This window comes from Mytilus edulis, chromosome 3 (assembly GCF_963676685.1).
Source record: "Mytilus edulis chromosome 3, xbMytEdul2.2, whole genome shotgun sequence".
Classification (NCBI taxonomy): domain Eukaryota; kingdom Metazoa; phylum Mollusca; class Bivalvia; order Mytilida; family Mytilidae; genus Mytilus; species Mytilus edulis.
The window spans coordinates 50,854,780-50,878,767 of NC_092346.1; the positions used below are offsets into that span (position 1 = coordinate 50,854,780).

The 23,988-nt window shown below is 30.1% G+C and overlaps 1 protein-coding gene across 2 annotated transcripts in view; it reads left to right on the forward strand.

The window, feature by feature from the left end:
* The window catches only part of LOC139516737 (spastin-like), a 28,374-nt gene extending 5,304 nt beyond the window's left edge, over positions 1-23,070 (forward strand). The window contains exons 4-16 of one of the 2 annotated variants that reach the window (XM_071307019.1): positions 1,908-2,117; positions 7,998-8,152; positions 8,892-9,021; positions 11,195-11,259; positions 11,907-11,981; positions 12,613-12,684; positions 13,054-13,129; positions 13,641-13,732; positions 14,369-14,448; positions 15,002-15,124; positions 15,669-15,739; positions 18,254-18,294; positions 19,065-23,070. In XM_071307019.1, coding sequence (XP_071163120.1) covers positions 1,908-2,117; positions 7,998-8,152; positions 8,892-9,021; positions 11,195-11,259; positions 11,907-11,981; positions 12,613-12,684; positions 13,054-13,129; positions 13,641-13,732; positions 14,369-14,448; positions 15,002-15,124; positions 15,669-15,739; positions 18,254-18,294; positions 19,065-19,187 — 1,313 coding nt within the window. In that variant the 3' untranslated portion in view covers positions 19,188-23,070. The remainder of the gene's footprint in view (positions 1-1,907; positions 2,118-7,997; positions 8,153-8,891; positions 9,022-11,194; positions 11,260-11,906; positions 11,982-12,612; positions 12,685-13,053; positions 13,130-13,640; positions 13,733-14,368; positions 14,449-15,001; positions 15,125-15,668; positions 15,740-18,253; positions 18,295-19,064) is intronic. The other variant, XM_071307020.1, reaches the window with a different exon arrangement.
* Positions 23,071-23,988: the final 918 nt, after the last annotated feature.

The window sequence follows — 23,988 nt, forward strand, 5'->3', positions numbered from 1 at the left end:
GAAAATATAGGTATTTTTATAAATGTGAATCTGGTTTGCTTATCTTTTTTACTATTTATTAATTTGTTATTATATATTTGTTTCACCTGTGCTCATAGCTCTTTTTTATACGCCTGTCAAAATATTATGGTATATTGTTGTCCGTCTGTCCGTCCGTCTGTCTGTCGTCCAAACTTCGGACAATTTCTAAAAACGCTTCCACCAGCTTTTATGAAACATTGGTGAATTGTTTATATCTATTGACATATGCTCCCTTTCAATTTTTATAAATTTCAGATTTTACGTTTTTCAGTTATGAATTTTTAAACTTAAAAAATGGCTTTTTCCAGTTTTTGGACAATAACTTAAAAACACTTTCACCAACTTTTATGAAACTTTGGTGAATTGTTTATCTATTGATGTTATATCCCATTTGATTTGTATGAATTGCAGATTTTGCATTTTTGGTGTTATGCAGTCTTATTCTTAAAAAAAATGAGCTATTTACCAGTTTTTCGGATAATGAATCAATAATGCTTTCATCAGTTTATGATGAAACTATGGTGACTTGTTTATATCCCGCTTAAGGTTAAAGTTTTTGGTCGAGGTAGTTTTTGATGAAGTTGAAGTCCAATCAGCTTGAAACTTAGTACACATGTTCCTCATGATATGATCTTTCTAATTTTAATACCAAATTAGAGATTTCCCACATTTTCATTGTCCATTAAACATAGAAAATTATAGTGCAGATGGGGCATCCGTGTACTAGGGACACATTCTTGTTTTTTATATAATTTCTGATTTGATGTTGTACAGCTATGGAATTTTTCTTCTTGAAAAAAATGTCAGAAACGGTCAAGGGTATTTATTCTTGAAAAAAATCATCTAAAGCATAAAGACAAGCTAAAATGGGTGTATCATGCGCTTATAGCGCAGCTCTTTATTCCTTAATGTTGTGAATCATTTAGATATATATTCTTTCATAATAGATCTGTTAAACTCACTGATATTCTTTAATAAAAATGAAAAAAGGTTAAAAGGATTTAGTCGTGAGATTACTTACTGATTTTCTATTGCCTAATCTTGAGGCAGCAATTGGAAAATGTTTTATTATTTGCTCTGATGATATATTAAAGTTTTCTGCATAGAATTTAGAAACAACATTAAACACATTTTACAATCTTTAACAAATTCCATATGATCAGTGAATTTATAAGAATTTTGTATTTTGTTTTGTAAATGGTGCATACAACATGTATGTTTGAAGTCATTTCTTCAATAATACTAGCTTTTAGAATTGTTTCTTTAAGTGAACAGTTTCCCAATGAAAAATCTTGAAATAATCCCAACTTTCAAAAATTCTTATTTGTGGACCATAGTTCTTTTAAGAAATTTCTTGTGTTGGATATATATATAAATCTTGTCAAAAAGAATGTGAATTTTTAGTCATTTGTTTGTAGTGTGCAATTATTGACTTAAATCACAAATTATGTTGCTAAACATCTGAGTATTTCTTAGAGAAGATATGACTTAAAACAAAGACAACATAGGTGTCAACTTTTCAAACTTCCTAAAAGAAAATCTGATAATCTTTCAGGGCTTTAGATAAAGATTTCAATTTTTTATTAATATATTTGGATGTTCCTTTACTTATCTTGAGACTTTGACACCTATGCATAGATTTTAATCTGCATTATGTGGCTTGAAGCTTTTATTTTGTACATGTATCATATAAATAGCTGTTTACAAGTTTTCATATAATTTAAATTACCTATTTCAAAATCTAAGAACTGAGAATAAAGAAAACATTAAAAAAAAGAAAAAAAAAGAAAGATATTTTTTAAATAATATAGAGAAGCCATATCATGCAGAATTCTGCTTCTGTATATTCATATTGTGATTGTTGTTGTATTTTTGTTTTTGTTTAGAAAAAGCTTTACAGGAAATAAATATGTTAGATAATACTCCTGGACGTTTTGCTGAAGGTCACAAGGCCCAAGAACCATACCCTTTTACACCTCCTCAGACTTCCAATATTACCTTGAGACAGCGTAAAGGAGAAACGTTGACTCCTAGATCTCCTTTACATAGAATTCCAAAAAATACCAAGCCAAGCCAAGATACAAGTAAAAATCCAGGTAATCAACTAAATTGTTATTATATTGGAACTTTGTGTGGTAAGACATGGTTCAACCATGGCTTTATAGCATCAGTAAACTGAAACCTCAAATACCTTGTCTTTTGTATACGAAACAAGCATCTGGCATAAATTCAAAATTTAATCCTGGTATCTATGATAAGTTTATTTATCCAAGTTCCTGAATTCTATCAGAATTTAACTGAAAATTTTGGTAACTCTAGTTTTAAATATTAAAAACAAGAATTCTTCAGAAATTATGTCATACTCCATGACAGGTTTTTATGTTTTTAAGAATCAAGGAGAAAAAAATGTGTTTAGTAAAAATCAAAAAATTTTAGAATTACCACAGGGGAATACATTGTTATGTGTACATACATTACAATATATACTGCTTCTTGTCATGTTCAGTAAAGCATTTTGGATGTTTGTTTGTTGTTTTAGTCTTATTACTTTGACCTGTTATTGTTGGTGTGTATTAAAGATTTTTAAGGGGCATTAAGTTTTACCTTTGTTCATCTGTACTTATGTCCGAAAGTTGGTTTCTGTTCTCTAACTTTAGTTTGCTCCAACCAAATGTTGTGAAACTTATAGAAAATGCTTCTTACAACATAGCACAGATCAAGTTTGAATTTTGGTGGCATCACATTTACGGTTCTAGAGTTATGCCCCTTGAAAAAATACAAATGGAAAAATAGGAATCTAATAAACAGGTATATCTATAATACTAAAATTACGAGGTCCAATTTGTCAGCCGTCATCACGTAAAAACGACGAATCAAAGAATTCAACTTTATATATAACTATAATAGTACAAAATTACACCACTCCAGGCCCTTTTGTTTTCCACGTAATTAATATTGCCAATAATTAAAAAGTTCCGGGTCAAGTCCGCTACCGATACCAATAGTATATTCATCTGTTACCTATTACCTTATCTGTACGTTCCGCATCTGACAGGCGCACCACCAAACGTTGTATTCAGGATTATTATGCTATATACACGGGTCATAACCTTAGGGTTGACACTCCTAATTGTCAAATTGTTACCTATTGTAGTATTTTAATCAGTAAGACTTTCTATGATAACAATACGAATACTAATAATCTGGACTAAAAATAAGGCGTATAGGTACAGTTTTCAATTTGTTAGTGGGCATGACGTAAAACAGCGAAGCAAAGAATTCAACTTTATTTATAACTTATATAGGACAATGCCGTTGATTAAAAAATACTCCATTCCAGGACCTTTTGTTTTCCAAATAATTAATATTATTGTTTCAGTTCGACGGGTTCAAACAGAAAGACTTGAAAGCAGAGAAAAACTGTGTATCTTATAATCGGCATGACTTTATCAGATGACAATACTAATACTATAATAAGGCTTGCGCATAGTTATATACTTTATTTCAGTCACGGACCCGTGATATCACGGGTGTGTTCTAGTATGTTCTAAACATATCAATGATGTAATTGTTAAAATTGATTTTAAAATGGAGTTATCATCCATTGTCCATAATTGTAGTTGAATCAGCTACATTGTATAATGATGGAGATGACTCCAATTTAAAAAAAAAAAAAAAAAAAAAAAAGTTCTTACCCTTTGGCACTTACAAGCAATTGGATTAATGTTCTTCAGTTTTGTCCCTTTATAACCTTATATGATATGCAAGCGAGGGCATCATCTGTGTCTTTTGGACACATTCTCCATTTATTTTTACATCACTATTACTACAAATTGACAAAAACAAATGTATAATCATAATAATTAGATGTGTATCTTTTGGCAAATTATTGTTGGAGATATTTTAGATTAGAATAAATTAAGGGATTTTCTTTTCAAGGTCCATAATGGGGGTATCAATTTAGGGATTTGTTCACAGCTTCTTTAATTAATTCGTATTTGGTCCTTGAAAAAAATTCTTTATTAATAAAATAAAGCCTTGCTCGGTAATCTCTTCTATACTACTATGGCCTTGAGGGTGTGTTCCCATTTTGCCTTAGTTGTGAATTCCAAGTAAAAAAAGGTTAAACAAAATACTAAGGCGATATGGAAATTTAGATGAAAAAATTAAATGAACAAATTAAACCTGTGTTTTTATAACAACATCAATTTGGGAATTTTTTTCTCTTGAATTATTATTTTAATATTTATTTATTAAAAGACACTTTTTATGATTTCAAAAATTGTAACATGTTTTAGTAGTTTAACTCCTGTATCCGTAGCCTTAGGTTAAGAGTTTGAACTCCACATGTGGCAGGTGCGTTCAACAAAAACTTCAACTCCAATCTTAATTGTCACAATTTTCTTTAGTTACCCAAATATCATTATGTTTAATCAATATGTCTGCACTCTAAGTGTTCTTCAAAATGATAAGATTTTCCCATTACTCAGAAAGACTTGTATTAACCGTAAATAAAACATTTTTCTTGAAACCATTTTCCCCTGTTTTACAGCATGAGCAAACAGAGTCAGAGAGTTTACCTACAAAGTTATTCATCTTCTTGTTGGCTACTATGATTTTCATTCTTGTTAATATGACTTTGTTTAAGTTTTGTTAACATTTATCAATTCTTAGCAATATATCTTGAAAATCAATGATATTGCATATCTGCAGTCTCTGTGAATACATTATAGTTGGCACTATGCTGCTCACCAATATATGGTCCGAGACCACAATTGTCGTCCCTTGATTTTCGTTGTTCACAAATATAGTCCCTAGTGTTGACAGTGGGTTACTTGCCATTAATTTTTATAACCCTTCCAAATTTATTTCTCCATGTTTAATGCCTCAAATTGCAAGTAGGGGGTGAAATTACACTGTAAAAAAATTTGGGTCCAGAATTTTAAATGAAAGTAGTGATTTGGTCCAGGTGAAAAAGGTTGAAAAATAGTACTTCGGAAGCTGTCAAAAGATTTCAAGACGCCCTAAAGATAAAATTGTCCATATTTTGAGTTAGAGGCGATGAAGTTTTCTATAATTTTGATATAATTTGTCCCAAAAGTAGTACAACACACTGTAAAAGTTTCTTTGAGAAAGCGCAGGTGGGATTTTTTTTATTTTCATTTATGTTCTAAAAGAAATGCACTACGAAATAATTGTGGTCTCGGACCATATAGGTCAGAGTGACACAAATTTGATGTTTGGAAGAGGAACAGTAAATTGGGCTTTGTCAGATAGTAGAAGTTTGGGTACAAATTTGGCACTTATATCTATATCAAAATAATGGGAAAAAATAATTTACTCCACTAATATACTGGCAAAAAAATGTAATTGAATGAAATCTTGCAAAAATGTCCAACATTATGTAAAATGTAAACCCCCCCCCCCTTAATATACACCCAGTACAAAGATTTTTCTTAAAATGCTATATGTTTTTGCAAGATATAATTTTGTTTGTAATTGTGTAAAATATCATAAGGTGATCACTTTTTTTTCTTTGGTGATAAAAAAAAGTGAAAGTTGTATTTTTTTCTAAAATAGGGCAAAAAGTTGAAATAAGCTTAAAGTTTTCATGTTTTAAGGTCCTGAAAAAAACTCTCATTAAAGATAAAAATATAAATCATGTTTCCCCACATTTTTAACTTCCAACAAATTTATACCAGATTAGTTAATCCATCTAAAATGAAGTCGGTGACCTGATGATTATTATGATTATCTATCAAATAGAAATTTATGTGGCAACAACATACCTTTTTAGGCGGTACTGTAACCTATATTTGTTAATTTCTGTGTCATTTTGGTCTCTTGTGGACAGTTGTCTCATTGGCAATCATACTACATCTTCTTTTTTATATATACTTTGTCCATATAATTTGCTTTCTATAAAATTCACACGTATTGAGAAAGAATTCATGCAATAACTGTTAGAAAATAAAAGAAATAGATGGCATTTTTTTTTAGGGTTATAGTTCAAGTAGTTGTAAGAAAAATCTGTGACAAATCTATAATACATTTAAAGTGTTTTTACTTTAGTTATTTTTGTTAAAAGTTTTGCACAGTTAGATTTCTTAGACACTTGTTAATATTTTACCTCAAAAGTCTTTATAAATTAAACATAGCTGTTGTTCAACATATGAGTTTGAATGATTTATGTTTTTGTGTTAAATAAGGATCTTGATTTAGGTTAAATGTAAAAATTGCTCAATTATTTCATCAAGTGAAAAATAAAAAAAATGATATCAATTCTCATCAAAATTATTTGCACAACATTCTTAGATGAAATCATGTCAGTTATAAGTGAAAGTATAAATTATTCATGTTACACCACATGTGTTGTCAATATGTGTTATTGATTGTTAAAGTATTGCAGTTAATTGAATGTTATAGAAGTCATTGAACTATAAAAGTGTATTGTGAGCTAAAAAGGAAAATTACTGAGACAGCTTATTTTATATTTACGTCTGAGAAATTTTGCAATTTATACATAATAAATCACATGTGTATGAGGATACATGTTTTGACCTGTCTGTCTGTCTGTGTCCAGCATATTTTTTTCCCATTTCTACAGTTTATATTAGATCCGAATCTTAAACAAATAGAGTGTAGTTGTAAACTTCAAAATTTATTATTTTGAAGATAAGTTTTGAGATTCCCCATGGCAATGCTTGGAATTTACACCCTTTTTGCATATGGGATATTTTGGACAACACAATATATTTATGAGTCATTTATCAAAATAGAAACATGTAATAATATTTGTAAGTAAATATATAATGTATAATGTATGTCCTTAACAACAGCAAATGCACATATTGATTTCATTTTCTTGAAAACTATTCTGTAAATTTAGAAATTATTGCAAGGTGTTTATAAATGCGAATAATGCAACTGAATGATTATTGAAATAAGAAACACTCACATTCTTATAATACTAAAATATAGACTTTTTGAAATCACAATAATAACATGCATGTTTTTTTCCCATTCTTGAAAAATTGCAATAATAAATGCACACAATTTATTTCTGAATTTACAGTTAAGATTGTGTTCAGAGAGAAACTTTAAATAGCAATCTTAAGAATAAAAAAAGGGGGCCTCGGTGGCCGAGTGGTCTAAGTAGTTACTATTGTTATCACTGAGGTTGTGAGTTCGAACCCCGCTCGTGTGGGTGCACTAGACTCCAATCTTTATTGACTAGGATTGTCAGTTTTCCTATCGAAAGGTCAGTGGTTTTCTCTGGGCACTCTGCTTCCTCCACCAATAAAAACTGGTCGCCATTGAAATATCCTAAATGCGGTGCATAAAAGTGGTGTTAATTTAAAACACCAAAAATCAAATCAAATCAAGATTATTAAAAAAAAAAGAAGTCCTTAGTTATGTATTAAAGTAAAGTCTTTAATTTTGGGTTTGAATGCCTGCCTTAAGAAATTAAAGTCACAAACATACTTTCAAATATACACTGGAATTTATTGTGACGTCCATTTTCACTGAAATAGTACACAATATTATAAAGGTGCCAGCTGAGGACCACCTCTGAGTGTGTTATTTTCTCGCTGTGTTGAAGAGCCATTTGTGGCCTTTGGCTGTTGTCTGCTCTTTGACATATTCCCCATTTCCATTCTCAATTTTACTGTCTGACTAAGAACTTGTGAATGCTTTAAAGTATGATAGGGATGCTTGCTATTCAGTTATGGTTGCCAACCACCAAAAGTCTGTGGCCAATAAAGTTGGATGTCTGTCTGTATGGTCACATTCACTCCTTCATATGCTAAAAGGAGTACAAAGTAGCAAACTTTCATTTTGTGAGCTTTGTTGCAGTACTCTAGTCATACTGAATTCTGAAATCACAGATAGTCACAATGGCTTTATTTGTAAACATGTCTTAGTTATATTTTGCACATTAATTAATAATCGTATCTTTATTATTTAAATTTCAGTTTCGTACAAACCAATAAGAGGAATGAAACAACCAATAGCTGTACATAAAAGTAATAGTCTCCCTAGAACATTTAGTCCTAATAGAGGAAATAGAATACCCCAAACACCTTCACCCAGGACAAATAGAACACATACCAGACAACAGTCAGAAAATGTGAGTCAGAACATAGTCATAAGATCATGACCAGACATACAATCCAGATGAACAAATAGTGTATAGATATAAGAAGATGTGGTAGAGTGCCAATGAGACAACTCTCCATCCATGTCACAATTTGTAAAAGTATATATAAACCATTATTGGAGAGACAGTAAAAGTTGTAATTTTTGTCTTGATGAAGTTGCAGATGCTAAACTTAGGAATGTGGTTTCAAGCTACATAAAAAAAAAATATCATAAAAATTGGTATCAGAGAACAAATTGGACATGGAAATCTGCTTAAATTGGAGGCAGAAAAAATTATATGTTAATTGATAATTTATGAGCTGCTGCTTGAACATTATAACTTTTTTCCACAAAGTTTTATTATTTAAGGGTGACTGTAATTTTTTTCTGTCTATGAAGAAATAACTTCAAAAATGTGGTGCACACTGAATTTTTTTAGTGTGCACCACATTTGTTATGTTATTTCCAAATAGACAAATAAAATATTACGTTATTTTGAAAGATTTAATTCTAAATTCCATTTAAACCAGAGTAAACCATGAAAAAAAGTTGATTACATCACAGTCACATGACTAAATTATGTCTATGAGCTGATAAACAAAACGATGTCAGCCAATAAGAAGAGGTGTTGCATCCAAAATTAAATTATTTTCCATAAGAAATAATAAGCTGATATATCAATGATTATGCAAAGGTTATTCAATAATAAATATTCTTCAATTTTTCAGTTGCCCTCAAACCGTCCAAAGAAGATAGATATAAATCGCCTAAAATTAAAAAATGTAGATAAGAAATTAGCAGAGACAATATTAGGAGAAATCATAGATACAGGACCTCATGTTGATTTCAAAGATATCGGTAAGATCAGAGAAAATCACATTTATGATTAACCTGAAATATAGGAAAGATATCAATGAAACAACAACCTAACAATAAAATATATCAGGCTTAAATTAAAATATTGTTTGTTTGCAGTTTACCGACCGACCCTTGAAAATCCTCCCGACTGAAAATTTTATTGCTTTAAATTTGAAGTAATTTTTTTTAATACTTCTATTGGCGCGATCCGGAACTTTGGGTCCTTTCCGGAAATGATTTAAAGTCTGGGTCAACACCCATTTCAAGTTCGGTTTTTCTTAGCTTCCCGTCAAGCATTCATGTGACCATTTAATGATAAAGCACATGGAAATTGTTTACAGGTATCCATGAAGTCACGGAGGAGTACTTTACGCTGTCGTCTCGTGTCAATTTTAAGACAAATAACAAACAAAAAAGTTTATTAGTAAACTGTTTATACAGATTCAGGCACATGTAATGATGTGTGATGATATCATTGACGATGATGCAGCGGATATTCATAACTGACACGATAACCATTCTGTCTCAAACAAATCGGGTACAGAATGTGGAGCCTGACTTTATGGAACCAATTTCAGTGGTTAAATAATTCAACAGCAGCTTGAAGTATGGCATATTTTCTACAAATCGTTGTGAAGACAACAAAGATGAAACCACTCCTCCGTGACTTAAATCTTCATGGATATATGTAAACACGCCTGTACGGAGGAAGGGCTCATTTGAAATGTTAATGGATATAGATCATGCCAAATCAATAAGAAGCAACCCTAACTACACAAAGATGTAGAGAAAATGAATGGTTAGCTTGAAAAATAAATATCCTCTCTCTATATTAAATCTATTTTCGATTGCAATGAGTATGCTCCTTTAGGATAAGGGGGCTGCCCCACTCATTGCAATTATTCTCTTTCTTACAAAATTAAATATACCCAAATTGTGTGGCCTGTGTGAATTCAATTAAAACATGTCCTTAGGAGCTATGCTGCCAAATTTTTTTTATGCATTAAAAACATTTCAGTACAGACCATTTACTGTTAATGGGGTGCTATGGATTTCACCCCAAACTTTAGATTTCTTTGGTTTTCATTAAAGCCTGGCAAAAATATAACCTTATCACATATAATTGAATATTGTTAGAAATATGAAAACAGTCGAATGTCTTAATACTTTTTTTTCAAGTTGCCTTTTTTTCAATTGAGGAAGATTCAATGGATATTTTTTTTTATTAAAAATACACTCTTTAATACATTGTCTTATACATCTTTAATATCTACACTTTTCTGATGAAAATACTCTACTCATGAAAACATTCTAGTCAAGAAGCATACATGCCTGAATATATTTCTTTAAAACAGTTCTAGTCATAATGACATTCCTTGCTTATAAGTCAGGCGCGGATCCAGAGGGGGGGTTCTGGGGGTTGGAACCCCCCCCTTTTTTTTGGCCGATCAATGCATTTGAATGGGAGCATATAGCTGGAACCCCCCCAATTTACTCTGGGTTGGGAACCCCCCCCCCCCCCCCTCCTTTTTAAAATGGCTGGATCCGCCCCTGTAAGTGTTCTAGTATTTAATAATTATACCATATTTTATGTCATAAATTGGATAATGACACTATGTTAAAGTTTCAGTTTTGGTTAAAAAGTTTTTTTTATCTGAAAATGCCTGTTCATTTGATGTTGGTTTTCAGCATGTCCAGTGTTTGTTGTTTTAAAATGTTTTTTTTTTCTTCACAAGAAACTTGGTTTAGTGTAACTGCTTGTTTAAACTGTATTTTGGCTGATAAAATAAAATATTTTTCCTACCTACCGACCCTTCAGTCTGAAGGTACAGTCGGAAAACTGCAAACAAACATATTTTTAAGGTTGGCCTCAAATATAAAGGACATTTAGTGGTCATTTTACAGTTTCAACAATAGACAAGTGTCTATGCCATATGTCAAGTTCTAAGTTGAATAAAGTTAAACTTTGTGAATAATCATGACGACTTATATTTCATCTTTGACCAAAAAAAAAATCATATTAATTGTGTGATGTTCCAGAATCAATTGAAGACTTATACAAATTCATACGTAGACTTGCATACGGTCGATTTCTATATGACTCTGCTCATAAAATACAGACATAGAATACTTGCAAGAATAATATTTATTTTTTATGTCATATTTCTTACAGCTGGACAAGAAGCTTCAAAACAGGCCTTACATGAAATAGTTATACTTCCTGCTCTTAGACCAGAGGTAATCTTATTATTGTATTGTCAATATTTGTTTTCATTTTCAATGACTGTAAGTAATATGCTGATTTTCAATTACACATTGTTTTATGTAAACTCTTGTATAGGATTGTGAATTGAAATCATACCCTTCTTTTATAAACACTTTATACAAATAGTTAGTTTGCCTGAACCAAATGTTTTGAAACTTATATACAATGCTTGTTACCACAAAACACAGATACCGTTTGAATTTGGGTGGCGTCATTTCTGCTGTTCTAAAGTTATGCCCTTTTACAAATGGAAAAATTTTCATTTTTATTCTCTAACTTTAGTTTGCCTTAACCAAATGTTATGAAACTTATACACAATGCTTATAGCATCATAACTCAGATCATGACACATTTGGGAGTGTTATTTTTATAGTCCTTGAGTTACATCCTTTTATAATGTTATATATGCATTCCCCATTTATTTCAATTTATTGAACAATGTATAATACTCCACATTAATGTTTTCTCATAATTATTTTACAATTTAATAAAGTCAACCAAATTTATATTTAGTAGTATTTAAATACCTTTCCTTTAATAATCCTGAAATTATTTTATTTATTCAATCTAGTTAAATTGCAATACACGTTTATATTATGAAAGCTTTCTTATTCTACAGTTATTTACTGGATTAAGAGCACCTGCCAGAGGTCTTTTGTTGTTTGGTCCACCTGGAAATGGAAAAACAATGTTGGTGAGTAGTCTCAAGTTATGTTTATTGCTGTCAGCATTTACCAAATTCAATACAAGTTGATTTTAAAGTATAAATTCAGTCTTCAATGATTGATTTGAAAAATTGTTTTTGCACAATTGAACTCATGCATTATGTAGCTGATAAATCCCAATTGGTGTTAGATATAAGTGAAATAGTTTCCAGAATTTCTTTGTAACAGGTATGCATGATTTGCCTTTAAAAATTAATTACAATATTAGCAAAGATTTGATTCGAGACTCCTGGCACAGTAAGCCAGTGTCAACTTAACAATAACATTTATTCATGAGGGCTGCAAATAGAGGGTGGCTATATATCTACCAGGGTTAGGGAAGCTAGTCTACACTCCCCCACTTCAACAATTATCATTTAGAATTTGTATAAATATATTTTCTATTATTTAAAAAAATGTATGTTAGTATGAAATCATTCATCACCTTACAAATTATGGGCTTGTTCTACATTTAAATAATTGTTTTTAACATTTAACTGTTTCGAAGAATGGTATATTTCTTCTATATTATTATAAAAGTCATGATTTTGCATACTTTAAAATATTGAAATAATATCTATATAAAACAGAATATATCTGTTTGTTTTCTGTTTATTTCAGGCAAAAGCCGTTGCCAATGAATCAAGTGCCACTTTCTTTAATATTAGTGCCTCAAGTCTTACATCAAAATGGGTATGTTGAAAAATAAGTAGCTCCATTTGTATTGGACATAATGCTTTTATTTAGCCTATTTGAACGTGTCTTCATTTTATAAATAATACATTAAGTGTAGCTTTCAGTCTGAATTATAGTCCATCTAAAAATGATGGAGAAAACCAAATAATTTTTTCTGTAATTAGTAAATATTGTATTAAAAATTAAGGCTCTCATTAAAAAGTAATGTTCAGACTTAACATTGAACAAATAATCTAGTGGTGGTAGTTCAATAAAACATTGAATTTAGTAAAGTTTTATTTGTTAAATTTACATCTCTTGCTGATAATTATACACAAATGCATTAAAGCTGATATACAGAATTATTAAATATATTGAATTATGTAGGTTGGTGAAGGAGAGAAGTTAGTTAGAGCAATGTTTACCTTAGCCAGAGAATTACAACCATCAATTGTTTTCATGGGTAAATATTATAAAAATTATTCCAGTGTTAGCATTATACAAGAGTCATGATTAAGGATGTGTAAGAAAACCTTGTCCATTATTAGCTCATCTTACCAAAGGCTGCTGTGAGCTTCTGTTATCACTTGTTGTCTGTGTTCTATAAAACTTTTAAAAATTCATTATTATTGGGTGGATACTAATTTTCGTGGGTTTTGTGGAAACAGGTGAACCATGAATTCAAATGTTCAACAAATTACAATTTTTCTATAGGCTTTGAATACAGAGATTACTAAACCACGAAATCAAATATCTACAAACATACAAGTTTTACTTGACAATCCACAAAGATTGATACCCACAAAAAAATGAATCCACAGTATCTGAAACTACTGAACCAGTTGTACATTAAAGTGAGCATAAACAGTTTATTTTAAATTTACAATATGTACTTCAATCATGAAATCATTTTACATTTAGATATTATGTTGAGTTGAATTTATAGAAAAACATTAAACTTTATATCCTTGTAGATGAAGTTGATTCTCTTCTATGTGAAAGAAGAGAGGGAGAAAATGATGCTAGTCGTAGACTTAAAACAGAATTCTTAGTACAGTTTGATGGGGTAAGATAACATAGTTCTATATTAATGTATCGTAGACTTAAAACAGAATTCTTAGTACAGTTTGATGGGGTAAGATAACATAGTTCTATATTAATGTATCGTAGACTTAAAACAGAATTCTTAGTACAGTTTGATGGGGTAAGATAACATAGTTCTATATTAATGTATCGTAGACTTAAAACAGAATTCTTAGTACAGTTTGATGGGGTAAGATAACTCTATATTAATGTATCGTAGACTTAAAACAGAATTCTTAGTACAGTTTGATGGGGTAAGATAACATAGTTCTATATTGGTGTACTGTAGTGTGCTAACTTCTTTTTGAAAAATTCAATATATTAATATTCCTAATATATGAGCACTAGATATCATATGTTTCTAGTACAAGATTCTCAAGAATACGCACTGACTTTTAATAAATAGTTTATGACAAGATCAATGACCCATATCTGTTATCAAAATCAGATCATGGGTCTTTCTCAGAACAACTTTACCATGAGGAAACTAGTTATTTGCAGATAAGAATATGCCCTGTGATTCAAAATGTTCAATGAAATTCCTCATACTTGAATGTAAATAATGGAATAAAGATTGAAAAATCAATGGTTAATTTAAATTTATTATCTTATTATGTAGGTGACAGGTTGTTCTGATGATAAGATACTGATCATGGGAGCTACAAACAGACCACAGGAATTAGATGATGCTGTACTGAGGTTTGTTATGTCAAAAATAGTATTTTAAATAACCAAAAGTTTTTTGTAACTCAATCAACATATGAATAATAGGAGCATATATAATTATGTAGATAAGACAGCAAACCTACAACACAAAAATATTTAGTTTAGGCTTTCACATGTCATGAAAACTAAAGTTACTCATCTGTGACTGTGGTAGTATGATCATCATGTGAAGTTGTGGACTTTGTCCCTAATGTGTCAAAACAAAAAAAACCATTAAGTGGTATTTGTTGCTTCTCAAATAAACATGCAGCACTTTTAAGTAAGCATTTGAATTCTTTGGCTTGGAGTCAGAATATGTCATGGTGGGTGATATATCTTCCTGCTGGTTGTAACTTTTTAAGTAAATATATTAAAATTTGTATTAACAACAATAGTGCATGCTTAATTTCCTTACATACACCTGCTGTCATTTCAGTTATCAAAATTCTATTTTGTACCATGCAAATTATTTTTAAACTTTTATCTTTCATTATACCTATCATGCCTTTAAACAATGATGAAATTGCATTAGCCTTACTCTTTACAGGAGATTTGCCAAAAGAATATATGTGCAAATGCCATTGAGAGAAACCAGAAGATCCATGCTGAAACATTTATTATCTAAACAAGGAAATCCATTGTCAGATTCAGAACTAAATCAAATAGCATGGTAATGTTTTAGTATTAGGAGAAATAATTTGTTCTGCATGGAAATAACAATACTTTTCTTTAGTCCAAATTCATGTATTGTTTATACACTATACATAAAAATAGTACAATTTTGTTGCATGTTTTTTTTTTTTTTTTAGAGTAATCAGTCGAAATGAATTTTGCATAGTATGACAATTATCATGAAAAAATGCTTATTTATACTAATTTGCTTGGGAAATAAAGTAACTTATAAATGAGTATTTAGACTGCTTAGACTATCAGAAATTGAACTGAAAAAAATTTAAAAGTCTCAGTGTGAAATCCAGATATGAATTTGTATTTTAGATTTTTTGGCATTGACATCAACCAATTCAATTTTGAAAAAAGTACCTTATATACATATGCATAGTAAAAACAATTATTTAAATGATTCGTGCTACATATTTGTATAGTTTAATATACAATATAGCTGTGTTTTTCTGCCAATCAAGTTGAATAGCATTTTGAGAGGAGAGCAATTTGTTTCCCAAGTTTATGTTATATCAAATCACTTTTCATTTCAGTTTGACAGAGGGCTATTCAGGCAGTGATTTAAATGCTTTAGCAAAAGATGCTGCATTAGGACCAATCAGGGGTAAGTTTTATAGGTTGTAGATGAATATTATTTCATATAAAATTGAGAGTGAAAATGGGGAACAACAACCTGACCAAAAATCAGAAAGCAGCCAAAGGCCACCAATGGGTCTTCAATACAGAGAGAAAATCCTGCACCAGAAGGCGTGCTGCAGCTGGTCCCAAAAACAAATTGCACTGGTTTAGTGATAATGGACGTCATACTTAACTCCAAAATATATACTGTGGATTCATCATTACACAATGGATACTTATTTTCGTGGGTTTTGTGGGTACAGGTGAACCATGAATTCAAATGCTCAACAAATTTTTCTATTAGCTTTGTATGCAGAGATTGACAAAATCACGAAATCAAATATCCACGAATATGCAATACCTGCTCAATCCATGAAAATTGATATCCACGAAAACAAATGAATCCACAGTAATAAAAAATAATATTAAAAATTGTACAATACAAATGCCAGAGGCTTCTGACTTGGAACAGGTGCAAAAAATGCAGCATATGTCTTAGTGAAGCACATCTTCAACTCTAGATTATCATTTTGAATAGTTTGTAAATAATGATATAGGAATAATAACTATGTTTGTCTGTCCATGGAAATTTTTTGATGACCATATCTTTGTCATCCCAACACAGACAAATATTGGACATCTGAATCAGATTTGTCATGTATGGTCTGTTGATTATTTTTCTCAAGGTCTTCATTTAATTTTAAGGAACATGCACCAAGTTAGATAAACCAGTGTACATGTTTGAACACATATATGAGATAACAAATTTTATTTGATACCAAGCTTAATGTGAAAGATCAAACTTTTCTCCAGGACCAAAATATGGCTTATAATAATACCTTATCTTGTTTTGAAACTAGTGACTAGAAAGTATTTTATGAAAATAGGGAGATGTGATACGATTGATGATGAGACAAATCTCCATCGAAGACCAAATGATGTAAACAAAACCCATTCCACTCAGCGAGCTGTAAAAGGCCCCAAAATGATGTGTAAAACAATTCAAATGAGAGAAAACTATCTTGTTTATCATACAACTTTCTTGTTCTCATTTTACGTGCATTATATGCCATTGGACTTCATTAATAATTATAATCACTATTTTACAAAGTTTTCCTTAAATCTTACTGACTAATAATTTCCTTTCTCAGCACAGTGGAGTGATATGAAAATTTTTGCTGGAAACTAAGGGCTCATTTGGTGTTGTCAATGAAATTAATAACATTGTCATAGGTAAAATACTGATAAATAGATTATCATGATCATCTGGACTTAAGGCCACGGTTTTTTAATTTGTTGGTTTACGGATTTTTCTCATAAAAAAGTCCGGTCGGTCGGTCGGAAAAAAAAAGAAAAAAAAAAATCTTTCAAAACTGAAAAATATGCAAGATAAATATATATTTCACCTTACTTAACAAAATGTTTGTCTTATTTGCTGTTTTGTCATCATTTCTTAACATTTAGTTCGATGAAATATTATTGATCAGTGATCATGAACATCGCATGACATCGTTTAATAACTTCCTGTAAAAAAGGGGGGTTGCACGGACAAAGACGAAATTAAATCGTCATTTCACAAACAAGAAAAACAGATTCACGTAGCTCTCAATCAATTCCAGAAAACTTGGTAAATAATGATCTTCAGTCACAAAAACTGACAAAGAAAAAAAATGTAAAAACGTCGTACAAAAATAAGTTTCAATACATGTGTCGAAAAACATAATAGACTCGTCCACTGGAAAAACGACAATATCGGGTTAATCAGTTGTCATGCAATCCGGTTTTTATCCCAATGATTGATAATATGAAACAAGAAAATTTCAAATGATTTGTTAATATTCAGTACTTTAATTGATGTATTCCACCTGTCAACATTTGGACAAGTCTGTTTCTCTGAGATGATGCATCTTACGGACTGATGACAAATAAGGGAAACGAACTTATTTTGTAATAGGTTTTCAACACAGGTTTCGTTCCGCAAAATTATTTGCGCAAAAGACATTTCAAGGTCAGTTATAATTGACTTGTCTATTTTTAGAAACGTAAATTGGAAGCTTTATTTTTCACAACAGAAAGTGTTATCAACTTTGTTAATGATTAATGCATTTCATTTTATAAAAAAAGAAAATTTTAATTATTTTTCAGGGATACTGCATTGATAAGGGTCGGCGGGAATAAAAAAAAGCATGAAAAGTAAATTTTATTTTTATTCTGAAAATCGGAAAAATCGGGTCGGCGGATCCGTAAACCAACAAATAAAAAAACCGTGGCCTAACTGCTTTTCTCACTTTTACATCACCGGTAAAATCAATCCCTTGAGATGACCAACAATAATCTATAAATAACAGTCAGTCAATCTTTAAAGCTCAGCTTGAGACTGTGTTACATACAAAATTAGAAAGACTGTCAACAAACACATCAGAATGTAAGATGTTTAGTGTTCAAACACTTGAAAATACTATATACATTTTATCAAATGAAAATTTTACTCTGTTATTAGATTTATCTGCCAGTGAAGTTAAAACAGTACAAGCTAGTAATGTAAGTACCAAATAGAGATTGATTAAAAAAAAAATCTTTTATTGATCCTGTTATATTTTGAAATATTTTTAATTTTAGCAAAAACAATAGACATTATAAAAAGATATCCAAATATTTGGTATTTTAAAATAAAAGGAGATAATGGAAAATAAATTGCTTGGATTGAACTTGCTTGATTTAGGTTAATACCAATGAGATTTCACAATCATCTAGTTTTAAAACACCTGGTCGAAATTAACCAACATTGGAATTCATGATTCAAGGGTAAAAAATATATTGTAAGTTATTTAATAAAAAAGGTTTGTTTCCCTCAATTTATGTGAAAAAATATTGCTGTCCTAGTGTAGTCATTAATTCTAATTGTCACCAAATTTCTTACATTAGGAATTACAATTCTAAAATCATAACAAATATAAAAAAAGATTGCAGTTGATCAGTATTCAAATATCTTTCTGAGCAGTCAAAATTTTGATATTTTGAAAACAAATTTCCTACATAACATATACAGTCTGATTAAGCATTCCAGGTTTGATAAGTTTCGAAATTATGATATTGGACATACTTGCTATCTTACCAATTCATGCTTACTTGCAGCCTTGCCCTTTTATAAAATATTATATGACTTCAAGATTTTGTGGTCATATTGTTTGTATTTGTTATCATAAGTCTGTACATACAATATTTGTTATTACATAATTAATGTAATTACAGCTGAAATTGTATTTGAGTTGATTGATCCTGGTGACACTTATACTACACATTTGTTTCAGGTAAGAGGGATCAGTGTAGAAGACTTTTTACAATCATTACAAAGAATAAGAAGAAGTGTGCCTCAGGGAACGCTACAGAAATATGAAGAGTGGAATAGAGACTATGGAGCTGTGGCAGTGTGACAAAAACTTATAATTTATAATTGTCTATACTCATCTTGTCAGTGATTCTTTCCACAAAATATTATGACTAAATATGATTGAAAGTCAGACTGAAATGCTCATGACTTTTTTCTAATAATGTTCAATTAAAATATACAGTTCTTCAACATGATAAAAATTGTTTTTGTTCAAAGCAGTCGTTTTTGTTTGATCAAGTTCAACAAAAATGTTTATTAGAAATGCTTTTATATACTATGTATGAGAATTTTCTTGAAAACATCTAAAATGTCAATTTTGTAGCAGCAAGATTGTAATGTAGTCTTATTAAACTAAGTTGGAGAATTCAATTGGTCAAACGTAAATGTTGAAAAATGAGATGAATAATGAATGTCTTTTCATGAGATATATATCTTGCTTTAAAAGGGAACAAAATACAGATGGTCACCTTCCATTCCAGTCATTTAACTTTTCATTCATGTTTGTTAATACTGTGCAATTGATTTGTATACTCATTGCATTTAATAACATATTAATAAATGTTAATAAGGTTGCTGTTTAAAATTATCCAATCTTTGTTGTAGGAAGCTTTAATTGCTGTACAAAATGCAAAACTCATTTGTAACAAACATTTAATGAAAACCTGTTGTTCATCATTGTCAAAGCATTATATGTTAGCAATACTGTTTTTGAAAATATATACCCATTAAACCATTTTATAGATAAACTTCTATATGTATTAACACTTCTTCCACTCTGAAATGCCCGGTACCAATTCATGTTTTTATCATATTCATAAAAGCATTAAAATAATTTTAAGCTATGCAATTTCTTTTTAAATAATTCATTTCATTAAGAATATTTTGCTTGAACTTTTACATTGAATGCTTATATTTGTATGCGCAATCAGAATTAAGTTATTATTGTCCACAATTGTGAACTTTTTAAAGTTATTGGCATTTTGATAGCTGTTTGCACTTAAATTTATGGACTAGTTATAACATATGTAAATGCATATTTTTCCTGAACTAGTATTTGTTGTTAACCCTCTTTTGTTAAGTTAGGTAAACATTGATTCAAACAAAATGTGTGCCAATAAGTTTGTATATAGTATCTCACAGTAAGGCTTTTGAAACAATTGTTTTTTTTAGTATTTATGAAGCTAAAACTGTCCAAACTGAACACCTCTTTGATAGATATAATTTTGCTTGTATTAAACAGGTGTTTGGTTCAACACATTGCTCAAACAATTTGCTGAATGTCCTGATCCAAGCGTTCTGGTTACCCAAATTTAAAGTATACGCAGGTTTTAGTTTAGCCAGGTTTCACAGTAGTAGATTATCTCCCTTGCCAATCCCATGATCCCCGCCGAAAAGACCCATTCTGACAATCTAGTCATAAAGTTCTGCATGCTTTTTATATGTTTGTTTTGTGGATATGTGATGCATGTATAACTGTGTTTATAGAAGTGAATATGCTTTGTTGATCACATTTTGTTTTTACAATGTATTAATTGGTTGGATGGATGTAACAACATATTTTGTATCAGATTCACATGGCAGCTTGGTTATGGTTCATGAATCAATTTTGCTTTTATATATTATCAGCTGATAAGAGAAGAAATACTGTTTTCTATAACAGGATTAAACCCTTTTCCATTATACTTGTTTTCAAAGGAAGACTTCCAAATTAACAAAAAAGACGTCAAACAAAATTTGTCAAGTATACGCCTATGGTGTAACATCTCATAAAAAATTGAAAAAGTTTTGTAATATATTCATTTTATATGGACACATACAGTGATAATAATTGGATGGTTCCTTTGTTGATAGCAACTCAATGTTTAGAAATCGGAATGACTGTTAACATTTTCTTGTCCTTAAACTACACTACAATTAATGGGGAGATAACTCTTTAAATCAGAAATGTGTTTGAAAAAGTCTGATTCATTATTGGAATATAATTTATTATCACTTGAAACAGAACTGAAATAATCTGATCATAAAGAAGCTTAGAACATATATATATAAGTGTGAAAATGACTAACACAAACAACTGATTTTAAGAGTTATGTCTCCCCTAAGTTGACCTCCATAAGTCATGCATGAGTCTGTTGAAGTAAATTCGGTTATGAATGATCTATTTAGTGCTCTGTTCTATAATTGTTTCAATATGTTTTAAAATGTTTATTAAGTATACTATGTATACTGGTTTTAACATTTTTCTAGGATTCGAGGTAACACTTTCTTTTGTGATATCAGTTTGGTATGGGTATCAATATTTGACACCAAGTATGCTCTTTTTTGTTATTTAAGATTGAGAAATAGAAATTACATATGTTTGCTTACTACCTCATAATTTTTGCTCCTGTTAATTCAAAAACTATTGTGATATTTTTATAATAATGTAAAATGCAACAGGATGAGTAAATAAAGTAACAAAAACAAAAAAAATTAATAAAACTAACAAAGAACTGTAAAATGTATATGGTCACAATTTTATTAAAGGTTTAAATTCAAAATAAAAATTGCTCACATTAAGTTCTGAATTAACAGTAATTGTTGTGATTAGTTGTCAGTTATTATAATTATGTTAATATCCGAGCCGATAATGTTCCAGTTTCATTAACAGATTTTTATAGCTTAGAACTGGTATATATACATGTATATGTATATCCCTAAATATAGTTAACAATTAAAAGATTGAATAGGGATGGAATATGCAGTAAGTATACTGTATACCTACTTATGTTTGCAGATATTTTTTTTCTCATTTAGCACTCTAAGTGGATTTCGCAGCGACATATTTTCTCAAATTTGTAACTTCTGTGTGGTATATAATACAGACATTGCAATATGATGGCACTTTAAAGTTAAATAATAAATCAAAGAAAATATGAAGTCTAAAACAGCAGGGAAAAAAAGATCAGATAATTGAGGGAGGGGTAAAAAATGAGACAGTACCAGTATCAAATCTTCACTTCATTGTACAATGTATGTAAAAGAAATGGCTCGACAATCTAAAAAAATATTGAAAGATAAATATTTTTTAAATTAAAACCTTCAAAAGTATGACTTTTTTTTTAAGTTGGGCTTTTTGAGAAGAGCACTCTTTAAATGGACCATTTTACTTATTAGATTAGATTGGCCCACTGTGTTGTTTTGTGATTTTTTTTCAAAAAGGACTTTAAAAAAAATGGAAGCAGCACTTTATACTTATTATGCACCCAAAGTGCTTTTCTAGAATAACATAAGAATGCCTTTCAAAGGGACCAAAATACCCAAAAATTAAATACACAAACAGAAATATTTTAGATTTTATTGAACTGGAAATATGTTTGACTGGCAAAATATGTGTGGCTTTTTGTAACTGTTGGTGTACAATATTGTTGGTATGTTAGTGCAAGAACTTATTTACACACATGAATGTTTTGTAATTTTGTTTTCTGTATTTTTTGTATGAATTTTGTTTTATTTAGATTTATAATACACAATTACAGTGACAAAAAACAATGGCATGATATTATTGTAGCAAAGATATTAATTGTTTGGTTAATTAAAATCATGTATTAAAAATGAAAACATACCATACTTTGAAAATAGTTTAATTTTATGTCAAACATTTTTGATAGTTTCAATAGTATCATTGGTTTATTGCGTCAAGAGTAAGTGGTTCTATATACAAAAATGATACAGTCAAGATCAGGGAAAAATTGTAATCATGTGTTAATTTTCTGGGCTTTATTACTGAATCACACAAATAGAAAAAAAATGGATACCAACAATGATACTACTTTATTGTTTATTTACATTTTTCATAGTTTCATTCATCTTTGGTGTTACATAATCAGATGTTTATTCAATGAGTTATGTTTTATATTAATAAATAAGTTCTTAAATGCTTTAAATGTTGTTTTTTTTAATGGGAGATTTACATACCAATGTTAGGTCTGGACCTGCATCTCTGAATGTAGCTGATTGAGGTTGCATGTATATTTAAGCATAACTGATCATTTCCTTTCATTAAAGGCAAGAAAACTTGGATGAGAATTTGCCTTGTAAAACTATCAATTCTAATTGGCTGCATGCGAGATGTCAAAATTGCTTACTATCTACAACTCTTCATTATCAAGCTACAGACCATATATCAAATTATTCCCTTTCAAAGAAGCCAAGAAAATTTTGACATCCATTTCTTACCTAATGTCTTCCAGATGGACAGATGGATGGAGATCTGCTTCCATCTTGGGCAACACAGGTGAAAATAAATGGAATTAGTATACATGAGGCAAAGACTTTTTAAGAAGCTATAAAGATAGCGAATTTTAAAAATAAGAAATGTTTAGAATAATATTTAAGAGCAGACTAGCAAAGATGATAGTATATTTTGTAGGTCTCTTTATACAAACTGTTAGTTGACAGACATAAATTAACGTGTGTGATACTGGGCAGGTATGGATGAATGATTGATTTCAAGAGAGCAATCTTGCAACTTTGTTCAATATAATGTTGATATGATATGAAAATAATATAATAGATCAACATACTGAGAAAAATTTGAACAGCAGCGTCATAAGTAACAGTCCACAGATAGAAAGGTTGTCCTACCTGGACAGATTATTTTGATTCTTAGCTGACCAGTCTTTACCGTTACTAATGCATAATACAATCTAAGAAGGAAAGGAAAAATATCAATCTAAGGTTCTTGCTTTGATTCAGCCAGATATCAAGTTTAGGAACTCCTGCATTTAATGGCATACAAACTACCACAAGACCTCCAAGGCATTTCACAATGGTGATAATGCTTATTTTTACCAAATTTTGAA